The following is a 13,946-nucleotide window of genomic DNA, read 5'->3' on the forward strand; positions in this document are numbered from 1 at the left end:
ACTTAATCACCTTTGTCTCAGGCTGAAGTGATCCTTAAAATACGTGCTGATTTCTCGTCAAACATCACTGCAAACACAATTTTAGTACAGATGCCAGTTCCAGCATATACTAATAGGTATCCTCCTTTTCTTGCTTTGTATGTTTGTTTCTCCCTTGTGATCATGCCATCAGTGGTTGCCAATATTAAAGGGGAAAGTGTGGCTTCATACTTTGGAATCTAAGATTAATTGTTCAATAAGAAGTTGTATTTAACAAATGGTAGTTCTCTATTTATTTTAGTAATTCATATCAAAGAAGTATCATGCTACTTTTTGTGATTAGAGTTGATTAACCTGGATCAAAGTGAAAGAAGAAGTGAAGGAAGGGTGGAGAGGTAAGAGATTGGGAGTAAGGGAAAGAAAGCTTATGGTTTTTGGTTGGTCCTCAAACGGTGAGACATGCTATCTTAATTATGGTAAAAGAGTCAAGTACAGTAAGAAAGGAGAGTAGACCATAAATACCCTACAGTATGCAATACAACAGATGGCAATAACTAAGAAAGTAACTATAACTACTGAAAAAGAACTGCAACTAATAGACAGTGACGATAGCTAATACCTAGCAATTTGATACTCTCCTCAAGTTGGACCATCTATTGAAAAGGGTGCACACATTGCACAAGGCTTCCGTAACTGTGGGTTATGGGGGAGAGTTATACTCTACCGTCTATGTGCAGCCTAACCCCCGTTTCATGACAGGCTGTTTCTAGAGACTCAAACCCGTGACCTCTTGGTCACAATGGAGCAACCTTTATTGTTACAAGGTCCACCCTCAAGGTGGAATGACCAAAATGGACCATATTCTTTAAAGCCAAACTTGAACATATAGTCATATATAACCATTGTAGAAGCCAGCGGACGTCAAAATACAGGACTCATTGGAGAACTTCTTCCAGTTATAGCCCTTCATAATGTTTCAGCAACGACTGCATCAGCTGAGAAATAGTTTTTTAAGGGAAAGAAAATCCAAACAACGATATAAGCAGCAAAAAGTATCAGCCATAAGCCAAAAATTAGTAGGAGACTGAAAAAAATCATGGCTGCAGGATACAAAATATAAATTTCAGCAAAAGCCCATGAGACAGCAGCAGCATGTGATAAACAGATAATCAGTGTCAAACAGAATTTAGAAAACTTTGACTCAAAGAAAACCTGTTGGGTCCAGGCAGATAAAAAAGCTTCAACAAGAAATCCATAATTACAAATTTTCAATAAGAAGATAGAACCTTCTTGTTGGGGATTATCAACTACAAAACAAGCCTCTAACCCCATTGTCCACCTGGGAGTCCCACCACCGAACAGTTCAAACTTTTAATATAGTCCTAGATTGTAAAGGATTAAGGAACCAACTAGGAGCCAAACCCAGGATCTTAAATTTGTCTTTGTCAAGAAGTGTTTTAGGTCAAAATTAGGGTTCAATTTCAGTAGAACCTAAGGTTTGATGGTTGGGTTAGGTTATTGTTTTAAGGAATCTATTAGTGAAGGTTTAGTGTTGCATGGATGGTAGGATATTGTTAAAATTTGAAGAAACAGCAGATTAGGGTTTGCTGGTTTGGTTTCCAGCTTCCTAAAAAGGTAATCTATTTTCCCGTTTTCTCTAAGATTTTTTTTTTTTTGGGGGGGGGGGGGGACGAGGATGGGGGATGTAGGGTTTGTAATTGGAACATGAGACAGGGTTTTGGATCAAGTGTTTTCCTAAGGTTGTGACTGGAAAGAATTATTTGATCTGAGTATGTAGTCAGCTATTAATAGTGCTGATTTAATGTTGTTTCAACTTACTATGGCTGTTCTTCACTATCTTAATCTCTTCTGAGTTCTGTTATTTGCTTGCAATAGCTTGTTGGACAGTTGTTCCAGTCTGATTTCTGGTGGTCTGACTATTGGAATGTGATAGAGCCCTGGGATCATAGTATTAGGCTACATTGAGGAGAGAGAAAGATAATTAGGGTTGATTAGGGGTTATAAATAGGGGTAAGATGTTAGGAGGAAAGGGGATATTGAGGCTTCTTAGGCGCCTTGGCGAGGCCCGCGGGGGGGGGGGCTGCCCTGAACCGGCTTCTTGTTAATTCTTGCACTTTGTTTTTTCCATATATTCGGTCTTCGAATGAGTTAAGGCTTTGATATGTATTTCCTCCCTTCCCTGTCAAGTGCCATCTGTGATCCATTTCTGAAACCTTTACATTGTTGGGTTCAAAGCCATAAGAGTTTCCAATCTCTTTTTATTTCTTGTTCATAGTTGTTTCACTTATCCATCAACTATTTTGGGGGCATAATCAACCCTTTAAGACCACCTTTTAGTTGTGTAATCAGCCTTCTCCAGCAGCTAGATCAGGACCAATTGATATTGTCAAATTCTGACAACAGATAATGAGTTTTTGTTCACCAGTGCTGATTTTTTGCGAGTGTGTTACTGCTGGTTTGCCAGCCTGTCAGCTTCCATCATGTAGTCTAATATATCAGCAACTATAATCAACAATTGGCATTGTAGACCAATGAATAAACCTTACTTAGCAACTGTAGGGAAAGTATGGTGAATGAAAACCTCAATCTGGCGACAGCCACAGGGAGGTATTCTCCAATATGGCAGGGTTGTGGGGAAAGATCAAGATGCCCTGACAACCAGTCCTCTGAGAACCTTTTTTTTTTTTTTGGGGGGGGGGGGGGGGGGGGTGGGGTTTGATCAGGGGTAAAGAGTCCTCTGATCAAAACTTAAAATCTTGTTGACTGGCAATGCCAAATAAATATGATTTTCTGAAATTTTCATGATGGTCCTAGGGCTAGATAGCCCCACATGACCCTTCCTTGAGTGATTAGGAATGTTTAAATAACAATGACTAATGGAACTTTATGATAATCTGATAACAGAATTTAGAAGAGAACTTCATTCCAAGTATCTATTGAACTGGTGCAATTAGCCAATTAGATTGAATCCTTAAAACAAGCAACAAATAAAAACTTATCCCCAAATCAAAGAATCATCAAGTTGTTGAGTGAGAAAAACAATTTTGCAGGCAAAAATTTTGATAGTAACTCTTGCGACAGTGGATACTTTATGAAAATCCTCTAATGATAGCAAGCATATCATAAATAAGAACACTCAATCCCTGTTGCAAGAGCAAGGCAGAAACATCTCATGCAAGATAGGATATTCCTAAATCATATATTAGCAGCTGTAGCAATGGTAGAAAAGATAATCTATCTTCATCAGCTGAAATAACAGTAATAATAGCTATTGCAGAGGAAATCAGACAAGAAAACACCCACAAACAACAGTAGAAAGGGAGCAGAGTAGTGTCTGCAGAACAGCAACATCAGGGCTCACTAGCAATAACCAAGCAGAAGGAATCCTAACCCTAGTTATTATTCGTACTAATCTGTTACGGTTTAATTAAAAACAACCAGTAAAAGGGTATTATTGAGAGTTCGATTGGTTGCACGAGGGAAATGCAACATTTTGGTGTAAACTGTAAAGTGAAATTTCTCCAGGTAAAATAACTAAGGTGTTTCTTTGCTAGGGTATTATTTTTTTTCAAAGTAGAATAGTTTTCACAATTTAAATGAAAATGTAATTCTAATTTACTTATCAAAAACACAAGTAATTAATATCAGCCTTCAAGGAGAAGACCGGTGGGGGGAGGAAAGACCCCAGGTTACAACAATGAGCCTGTTCCTTGGGGTATAAACCACAGGGGGATGGGGATAGACCGTAGTCTAGAAGAGACATCAAAGCAGATGGCTTTTCAAATTGAGTCAAGTGAGCGCGATTTGGAAGTCCATCTCCTAAGGTTTTGTTCCCACCAAAAATGATGGATGGTGGCACAAAATACTAGTTTACCTACTCGATCACAAATGGAAGTCCCTGCAGACCAATCTAGAGCAAAGCCATACGAAAGTCTCGAGCAAGGCCAAATGGAGGCAACAACTTTAGACCAAAGGGAGCAAGCAAAGGGGCAAGTGAAGAAGAGGAGGTCAATGTCCTCCGAACCATTCTAGCAATGAATGCAATTGGGTTTGCTAGGGTTATGATGGTTAATGAGGAAAGCCTAGGTGGGAAGGTCGTGGTTAAGGGCTCTCCAAAGGGTGAGGGAGTGATGAGGAATGTGGCCTTTGAACCAAACCAAGGGGGCTAGGGGACAAGAGGAAAGGGCGATGAAGGTTCCAAATAGAGGAGGACTTATTCAATTAGTTACACTATTATTGTGTTGATCTTGGCTTGCAAGTTGCAACCAAGCTCCGACTGGTTTTCCTGGTTCAAGATTGACTTTTGTATGAGTTTTGGTTAGTTTTCAGACATGTTGTCATTAATTGTGATAAAATACTGAGGAACAAGAGGAAAATTGTAGTCTGTATTTACCCTATGGCAGATAATACAACAAATTAATAGACAAAATACAACTAATAACCAGTAACTATGGTGAATAAACAAGAAGCATAGCTAACACCTGGCAACAGCCATCTCTCGGACCCTATTTTATGCTTTGAATTTTGTCCATATTGGGTCTGGGTGTCATAGATTGTTCCAGGTCTGAGCTACATATCTGCTAGTCCCGCGAGACACTTGAGAGAAACTAAGCATGGTTGTCAATGCATCACCTAGGTGTTCTGCCGTGACATCTACTGTTGCTTTAGTTGCCAATCTTGGTTAAGCATCCTCCAATTCCTTGGTTCACCTAGACACCATGTGATGATGTGAACAAAGGCCCTCCCCTTGGGCCTTGGCTGAAACTCTGGTTTGGGCCCCAAGGCCCAACAAAGATGGCGCACCTAGGGCTTGCTGAACCCCTACAGGGGCAATTTGGTCATTTTCATAAATTAGTTGATTATTTTAATTTCATAATTTTTATTTTAATTTTCTGACTCTAATTCTATTTTGAACTCCTAGTTTGAGTTAGTTGTTGAGTTCTAGTATCATAGGAAGTCTCTCTTTAAGTAAGACTCTTTCTGGATAATTAGGTCTTTTGTTTTAAGCCAGTTTCTTCTATTTATGTGGCTGTTGTTCAATTGTAAGGGGTATCCTAACTTATAAAGGAAACCCTTCTTGAGTTAGTTTCCAGTTCCTAATTGAGTCTTTAAGTCAATTTCCCAGTTAGAGTAAGATTCTTTCTTTCTGGTTGTAAGGCGATAAATAAGCCATTACCTTCATTGTAAAAGACATTCTCCGTTGATAAAGAATTGAAGATCTTTTGTGGGAAATTAGGTCTTGGCCTAATTGGGAGGGCTACAGCCAAACTTTCAAGAACCAGCAGTCATCTCTTCACAGCAACTCCACCAAGGAAGCCCACACCCCATTTCCTTCCCCCCCCCCCCCCCCCCCCCCGCCCCCCCCTTCCTTTCCTTTCCTCTCCCCCCCCCCCGAAACCCCACCCCCTTCCATCTCAGCTCCTTAATTCCCTCAACACCTGCCAGCCCCCTAGAACCCTTCCCCTACCCCCTGCGATCCTCCTAGATCCATCCCCCAACCCCACTACATCCTGCAGCACCTACCCACCCCAACCCCTCTATTTCTCTCTCGGGTCCCCCTCTCTCTTCTTTTCTGACTTGTGGCAAAACAGAAAACAGAAAAGAAAGAGAAAGAAAGGAAAAGATCCAAGGAAGACTGCCCAAGGTCCGTTTCCTCAAACCTTAATTTTATCCGTCCTCCCAAATTATCCCAACCCATTTAGATTTAATTAATTGAGCTTTCCCATATTAATTTTGGATTGATCCTTTTCTTCCCCCACTAGTTTGAAATAACTCTTACCCTACCATATTGATCCAAATCACCCGTGGGAATTTAGTAAACCCTAATTTTCCCTAGCAAACCCAATATCCCTTTCCACAAGTCCTTTTACCTTAGATCAACCCAAATAATTTTGGTAGGTAGTTGTTGGAAGATTCTGGGCTAACCCTAAGTTCTAGGGAAATATTTCAAGAAACCCTAACCCTAGAACTGGGTTACATCACCATGACAGCTGCGCAACTGAGTTCAACTCATTTCTATTCCCATGGAAGCACCTGCATAATTTCTGTAGTTCCAGTGGTCCTCAGTCTTTCTTGGTCCATTTGAGTTGCAAGGTCTGTCTTGGGCCCAGAAGATGCCTATTCTACCTGATGGATGGACTATGTGTTGTAAAAGATTATAATATATATATATAAAAGGAAAAATTATTCAGTCATTCAAATTAGGCATCTAGTTTAAGAGAAATGCATCTATACTCTAATTTTCAACAGAAAATTGAGTGAAAGAAATTCTGGAGACTGGAACTAACAAGAATTTATTTTTCCAATTAAAAAAGTTTATCAGCCACGCAAACTGGATTTCATTATGTGGGCCTGCTCATTTTTCGATCAACTCTTGGAGTTGGATTGAGCCAATTGCGTTTGCCATCTTAAACTACATTGCTGTGGCTATAAGTTCCCAAATTAATGCTAGTGGAGACTCTGTACTTTATATAATGTGAATTGATTGTTAGAAGTCAAAATTTCAAAAATCAAAATAGTGAAAGATGAGGTCCATTTTTAGTGGCAGTATTTATGTAAATGGTACAAATTTAAGAACAGGGATCTTCTCGTGCAAGAATTTGAAGGAGAAAAGAGAAAAAACTTTTGGACCTTCAGTACCTATCCTCAAATCCTTGTTGGCACTCTTCTGAGTTTTAATAGACAAATTGAATACAGAAATACCAGCTTGCAGAATTACCATGCGAGTTCCACTAATGGTGTTTCTTCTTAAAATAACCTTTCTGCAGGGTCAGTTTTGAGTTGGAGCCTGGTGCCGTTGGAAACACAACTGACTTCAGGGAGGCAAATAAGAGAATTGAATGGGGATTAAAAAAGGCAAGATTTCTTCTCTTCTTAAAGCTGATGATTTTCTCTTAGTTTAGGCTCCGGAAAAATTCTGACTTTGTTAAGTTCAATTTTAACGAATTATCAACCATTAAATTCTTATATATTCAGTTTGTTCCAGATTGTAGGGGGATCTGAACATACTCTCCGTGCAAAGCTCACATTTTCACAAGAACCTCATGGTATGATTTTTCTTTTCTTGTCTTGGTTCAGATATATCCAAGGTTCCTGATATTGGTTTCGTCACTCATTTCAACTTGGCTCAAAAGTTGAAATCCCACCGAAATCTGTTCCATTTTGGTGTAAACATTGAAATGGTTATTTCAAAAAGTGAAATTTTATGAAACATTAGGGCACCTGCTTAAAGCATGATTCTACTTGTTTGAATGAATAGATTGGAGAAAAAAGAAAAGCCAAAGTGGTAGTTTAGCTTCACCCTAAGTAGTCAGTGTATATAACAAATCAGATTGTATTCTTTCCCTTTTATAACCTAGCTAAAAAAATGAACCAAGATGTAAAGATTTAGGACATACTTCTTTATTGAAGACTTGAAGGTTCAACCAAATTATCTCTTTTCAATCCTTTCATGGGAGCTGAGATGAGTTTGAAGAGGTTTGAATCCCTAATGATTTCTGAAGTTATTGTAGAAGTTTTCAGGTGTTCTAGTGATATTGACTCTTTTTTTTTTTTATTTATCAAAATTTGATTTATTTTTATGAAGGAATGTACAATTTGAATTATTTGGACGAAAAATTTAACATTATAACTTTCCGTTGATTCTCATGTGACATTGTACCTATTCTTTTTTGCCCCAGGGGTGTGTTGGGTTGTTTCTCATGTACTTTCATTTTTGAGATCCATCAAAATTGAAATATTCCCCCCCCCCCAACAAAACAAAAAATTCCAATGTTTCGGTAGAAATTGCAAACTATGGTTAAAATCCCGTTTAAGTCCTCTAGCTTCTGAAGATATACTTTTTAATTTAAAATTCTTGTGGTGATAACTTCGTCTGGTATTTGGGCACATTCTTAACCACAGCAAATCTCATGAAGGAAGCTGGACCTGTAAGCATGACTTTCACGATCCCTATGTATAATGCCTCTAGGCTTCAGGTGAGCTCTTCCATAGATAAAAGAAAAAAATCCTCCTCTTTATCTTAATTATCTGATGACTTTATGTATGCATAGCCATTTTTGAGTGTTTGAATATTTGATTACTTGCCTATTATTCTTCACTTCATTCAGATGAATATTCGGAGAAAAATACACTAGAAAAGAAAAATCTGTTATGGTTGGGTTTGTCGAAGAGTTGGTTTAGATCCTGATAAGGCATGTGACGACAGAGCCGTTAGAGTTCAGACTTACCTTAGATGTCCTTGACCCATAATTAAGTAATGTTAAACAAGTGTTGGAGTGCACAAAAGCAAACAATTGAAGATCCAGTTTCCAGTAATGGGACAGAAAAAGGAATACATGGGAGAGAAAAGGAATTCAAAACCATCTCTATTGAGGCCATGGGAAAACTGCAGTACTTGATCTAAGGTTGCCAATGCAAAACAAGATGATTTAGTATGTAAAATTTAAACATAAAGACGTTGGGCATTGAGCAGTATATAGAACAACTACTTAATGTTCAAAGAACCCAGCTGGTTTTCGATTTTGGCTATGATATTTCCAGACGGTTTTCTAACATGTCTTCCCCACTTTGAGACCTTATATTTGAAGGGAACTGTCTGTTTTTTTTGCACACAAAAGTTAAGGAGCATACACGTAGGGTTGGAACCCTACCATGATAGCATAACGGTCTAGCATCATATGGTATCTCTAAATGTCATCAAAGAGGATTGGTATGCAATGGAGGGTAGCACTACCTAAAAGGTGTAGAGAATATAAAACTATCAAAAGATAGCATAGGTATGAAGTTGTTAAAAAACATTTAGTTGCTGATATTTGGTGTTCCGTTATTTGGTGGGACCCACTGCCTGTATCTCCTGAACCTCTGAATATATGTCACAAGTTTTTGAGGTCCTGTAGACCCTTGTATTGGTACTGAACCCCTAAAATCAGAAATGATCCATAAGCATAATTGAGATAGTCTATCAATCCCTTTATCGAGATAGTTCTATTCCTTTCAATAACATGTTTGATTAGTTGAGACTTCTCTTGGATACCTTTAGTTGTCAGGTTCTTCTGCAGCTTTTTTGTACTGAGGGTTTGTTACTATTTTAGTCTTCACATTGCTGCTGCTGGAGCTTCTTATGTTATCCTCAAAACCTCTTTAAACTGTTGTGATCCTTGAAACTTAGAAAGGTTGGTCTATCTCTACTGTTTCTGGCTAAAAAAGGTCGAAGCTGTTTGGGAAAGCTTCTGCTCAAGCAGAGCCCTGGTGGGGGGGGGGGCAGTTCTCCTACTGTTTCTCGATCTTAAATGAAAACTTTCTGCATGTAAACTCTCTATGGCTTGAGGTTCCCAAAATTGGTCCCCTTTCTCCTAAAAAGCTCGTACTCTCGCCATTTTATGGGACAAGAATTTGGCTGTTTCCCCTTTCGAGAACTGTTATTTTTTGTTTTTTAAAACAATTTTGATGCCAGTTAATGGTAAATGAAATGCTGACTTCAAGCATGTCTGGTAATGTTGCACAGATATTTCTGCATTTCTTTTGTCCAAAGCCATTGAAGTTGCTGAGCTTGTTTTTCTTTTCCCTTATGCAGGTAAGGTACCTGCACATAGCAAAGAAATCCAAGACCTACAATCCCTATCGGTGGGTAAGATATGTCACCCAGGCAAATTCTTATGTTGCTCGTATATGACAGCAAGCCCTTCCCCTTCCCCTTCCCCTTCCCATTGTCTATCTTCTGACGGGAATCCGTAGCGGGAAAAACTAGAGATTTTTCCTTGGAGGTCTTTTTCAAGTTTGGAGAATTCTGTTAAAAGAAAAGAGCTCATCTGAAAGTTATAGTAGTATTGTAATTTTTTCAATGTTTTATCAGATAAGCCTTTTTTTCTCGGGTTGTTGCTAAATTTCCCAAGCTCCTTTGTTCATTTCACCAGCATGTGTTTTTTATTTTCTTTAAAACATTTTTTTTCTTCCATTGGTGAGAATCTGTAATACATTTAGTAGAAGAGAATTTACGTTCTTTAAAGTGGATATCACAAGGTTGGGAAATGAAATGCAGCGCAGTTTGTAACTATAGTTCCTTTTTGTGGGTTTGAGAGCATAAAAAAGCTAGGGGACGTTTTATCCAGGGAGGTGGATGGATAAAAATTTTACAGGTGAGGTATTTCCGTTGGGCTGGTCAGAGGATGAGAATTCCCATAAAGCCGGGCTCGGCGAATTTTGCCGGTTCGCACTCTGGTAGTGTGTTTTACCAACACATTTTATCGGTCGATGTGCAACATTTGAACCAGAAGAAAGGGGAATCAGTTGAGAGAAGGCCTTGACAGGCAACAGTGGCAGTTTCTCCATTTGGTATGTTTGGTAGCAGTGTGTTTCTCTAACTGTTAATGAATTAAGGGTTTTAAGTTTTTTGATGAACTCTTTTGCCGGCAAATGTGTTCTTCTTCTCCTCCTCGGAATTAATACGGTTACTTAATCAATTGACTAGGATTATTATTGTCACCAATGAGGCAATGAGGCTAAATGCTGAAAACGATGGAGCGAGTGTTTGAGGACACGATGATGAGTTTCCCAGGGGAAGTAGTCAGATAACGGAAGGTTGTGAAGACACAGAGGAAGAGGAAGTAACCCTCTCTCCCTCTCTCTGATTTGAATTTCTCAAATCTGAGTTTTGATCAAACTCAGAATAAGAATAAAAATATGATAGTTAAATGAGGTTTCTTTGGTCATTAAACATCTTGTTTTGGTTCTTCTAAGTTTGAAAATTGGAAAATGTTAACGGGTAAAATCCTTGAGACCCATACATAATTTGTTGCATTATGAAATTCTAAGAGTAATTTTTGTTCTACTAAAACACCAACGCATAAAAATTTCGTTTTTTTTTCTTCCAATAAAAGTACCTCAAGGTTTACAGTTGAAAGACTCCACCGATCCACCGCCGATCCCTAAAACCTTTCATGGATACGCTATTCTGGAATTTGAAACCCACTTGGACAAGAAATAGAAATTGCTTTGATCGCCAATGGAGTAGTAGGATGGTTAGGAACCCGCTTCTCAGTGGAGAGGTCATGGGTTCAACTCCTTCTGGCATATGTAATATCCCTATCCCCATATATAAAAAGCGCCTTAGTACCGAAAAAAAGAAATTGCTTTGATCGAGTCAAATTCCTAGTCGGAGGACACAATTTCCTTCTATCATAGCCTTCGGATCTTATCCAACGGCTCTAATCATCCCTATTTCCACGGACTCGTTTCAAAATTCTAGGTGACCTCACTCCTTTCATGTGTCGAAGACTCTTCCTACTCAAATTAGAAACAGAAATCCTGCTCTCTCTCAACGTTTCGTAACCTATAATAAGAGCAAAGGAAGGAGCTTGGCTTGTCTGTCTCTCAACCCCCTTCGTTCTCTCTGTCTCTCTCGCTTATTGTGATTTGTTTTGGTTTTGGTTTTGGTTTTGGTTTCAGTTTTCAAAGGGTTCATGGAGGAGAACCAAAATAACCCATCTTCAGAAAGATGTCAGTCAAGTCGTAATGCTTCGAATGAAAATCGAACAAGAACGCTGACTGGAAAAATCTTACCAGACGAGTTGCTTGAAGACTATCAATGCAATGCTTCAAGTTTGCGTATTCGAATCCCAACTACAGAAAAAGGCAAGCAAGAAGTGGTGAATACGTATCCAGTTCAAAACCCGTCTACAATTGGATTGAGAGACACTCAGCTTTCAAACACAATTCTTGAGATGAAAAGATTGTCTTTGAAGTCTCATACATCAGAAGGTGCAAGTAGTAGTAGGAGCAACGTACAACAAGCAGCAAATATGTATCCAGTTCAAATCCCAGCCGCAGGAAACTACCACCCACAATTGACAAATATTGGATTGAGAGACAGTCAAATTTCAAACCCAACTCTTGAGATAGAAAGATTGTCTTTAATTTCTCATCTATTAGAAGAATCAAGTGGTGCTAGTAGTAGTAGCAGGAGTAATAGCAACAACAAACACGTACCCTATAACCTTTTTCCTAACCCTGAACAATCCAATTTTTTAAGGAATCGCCAAGATGGTTTTGGCGTTCCTATCCGTGGTGCTGATGAAAGTCACAATAGCCATAGTTTTGATCTTCCAAATTACCCTTCATCTTCTACGAATCTGTTCAACAATAACATGAACTCGTTTCATAACCAAATCGGTTATGAAAACGTATTTCAGAGAGATTGTTGCTTTTGCCTGTTCCCTGAAAAGACAATGTGCAAATCATATAAATAATGATCTCAACTTACTTAGTGAACTAAGTTCCGATCAGATTGTTGAGTTTGCCAAGTGTCCAGAAGGATCTAAGTACTTAAAAGGGGTCATAACCGATCATGGTCTTTTGGTTGCTAAGCATATATTCAGAGCAGTACTCTCCTCTAATATTGTTGATGTCATGAACAATGAATATGGAAAGCATATGTTTCAGAAACTCGTGGAAAGTGGGGACTCACAAGATATGGAAAAATTGGTGATGAAACTAGCCAACCAGCAAGATGCACTTTTTTGGGCTTCAATAGATACACACGGGTAAGGATTGAATCATGTTTTATTTTATTTTCTTACTGTTAATTTTACCACGTCTTTTTCTTTTGATTGATAAATTTATGTGGTTTATGTAGCTCACACTGTGTTCAGAAGCTCATCAAAACGGCTCGGAGGTCAAACTCTTTGATAAGTAATGTTATGGTCGCTCTAGCTCCTAGAATGCTTATGCTGATGAAACATTCAACAGGTAGACGTGTGATTCAAGCTTGTTTAGAGAATCTAAACCCTGGGCATCATGGGGTAAGTAAAGCTAATTGATATTACCATATTAGTATTACTTCTTCTTCTTCTTCTTCTTCTCTCTCTCTCTTTCTATCTACACTAGCTAAACAGACAATTTCATGAATGAGATGATTGCAGGTCATACTTGAAGTTGCAAAACAACATTGTCTAGAATTGGCCTTACATTCAAACGGTTGTGTTAGTCTCAACTTTTGCATTGAAAACATGAGAGAAGACCATAGAGGAGAGCTCGCTGAAATTATCATAGAACACTCAATGTGCCTGTCACAAGACTGTTATGGGTAATGACTCTCATTCCCTAATCTTTGATATCCTATGATGTATGGGGCAATTTAAGTTTTAAATTTCGAAAGATTCTCTCTTGCTGCTGAGTACTCAACACTCAATATTCCCTTGCATGTCTTTTAGACTTAAACCTCAATTTGTTACAAACCCTAATATGGAATCATTGCATGCAAACTCTAAAGCTAACCAGTTTGGGTTTTCTTATGATACTAAGTGTGATTTTCTTGTAGGAACTTTGTGGTGCAGAAAGTTCTCAGTCAACGCAACCCAACGGTTAATATGAGAATATTTGAAAAGCTTCAAGAATTCTTTGTGGAGCTCTCAAAGCAGAAATCCGGAAGTCATGTTGTAGAGAATTGCGCAATATCTGGTGGGATAGAGTATGTGATCAAAGATTTTCTTAGAAGTGATGCGCTAGATTCTGTTGCAGGAAATCAGTTTGGGAACTTTGTGATCCAAAGACTCATAGAACTCACCAGGGTATATATACCATATATTTACTTCTTCAATAGTCTTGATACTGAAAACTCCAAATTCAATTCCCACACTAAAACTTTCTTGATTCTGGTCTATTTTAATGTAACTCTTCTTTCTTTTCTTTTCTTTTCTTCATTACAGGGTACAGATTTGCATTACCTCTATATGTGTCTTGAAGAAGCCCTTCTACCTCATCTTCCAAAGCTCCAGCTCCATCCATATGGAAATTTTATATACAATTTGATTATGAAGGGCAAATCTAGTGCCAAAAATTTCGGCACAAATAGAGCAAGGAGGGACAATTTTTCTGAAAGGCCTTTTTGATGTCTCAAATCTCAAGCTACAACTATGACCATCAACCATTGAAAATAACTATTTTCTTTA

The 13,946-nt window shown here is 38.5% G+C and overlaps 1 protein-coding gene across 1 annotated transcript in view; it reads left to right on the forward strand.

Annotated features, from left to right (window-relative positions):
• Window positions 1-10,773, forward strand: part of LOC149018145 (Clathrin adaptor complexes medium subunit family protein) — a 28,285-nt gene extending 17,512 nt beyond the window's left edge. Inside the window, exons 9-13 of the mRNA XM_089152468.1 lie at window positions 22-116; window positions 6,768-6,855; window positions 6,986-7,046; window positions 7,903-7,976; window positions 9,575-10,773. Of these exons, the coding sequence (XP_089008594.1) occupies window positions 22-116; window positions 6,768-6,855; window positions 6,986-7,046; window positions 7,903-7,976; window positions 9,575-9,673 (417 nt within the window). The 3' untranslated portion in view covers window positions 9,674-10,773. The remainder of the gene's footprint in view (window positions 1-21; window positions 117-6,767; window positions 6,856-6,985; window positions 7,047-7,902; window positions 7,977-9,574) is intronic.
• The last annotated feature ends 3,173 nt before the right edge of the window (window positions 10,774-13,946 follow it).

The sequence above is a fragment of the Hakea prostrata genome, chromosome 4, assembly GCF_041222555.1.
Source record: "Hakea prostrata isolate BN-2017 chromosome 4, UWA_Hpros_2, whole genome shotgun sequence".
Classification (NCBI taxonomy): Eukaryota; Viridiplantae; Streptophyta; class Magnoliopsida; order Proteales; family Proteaceae; genus Hakea; species Hakea prostrata.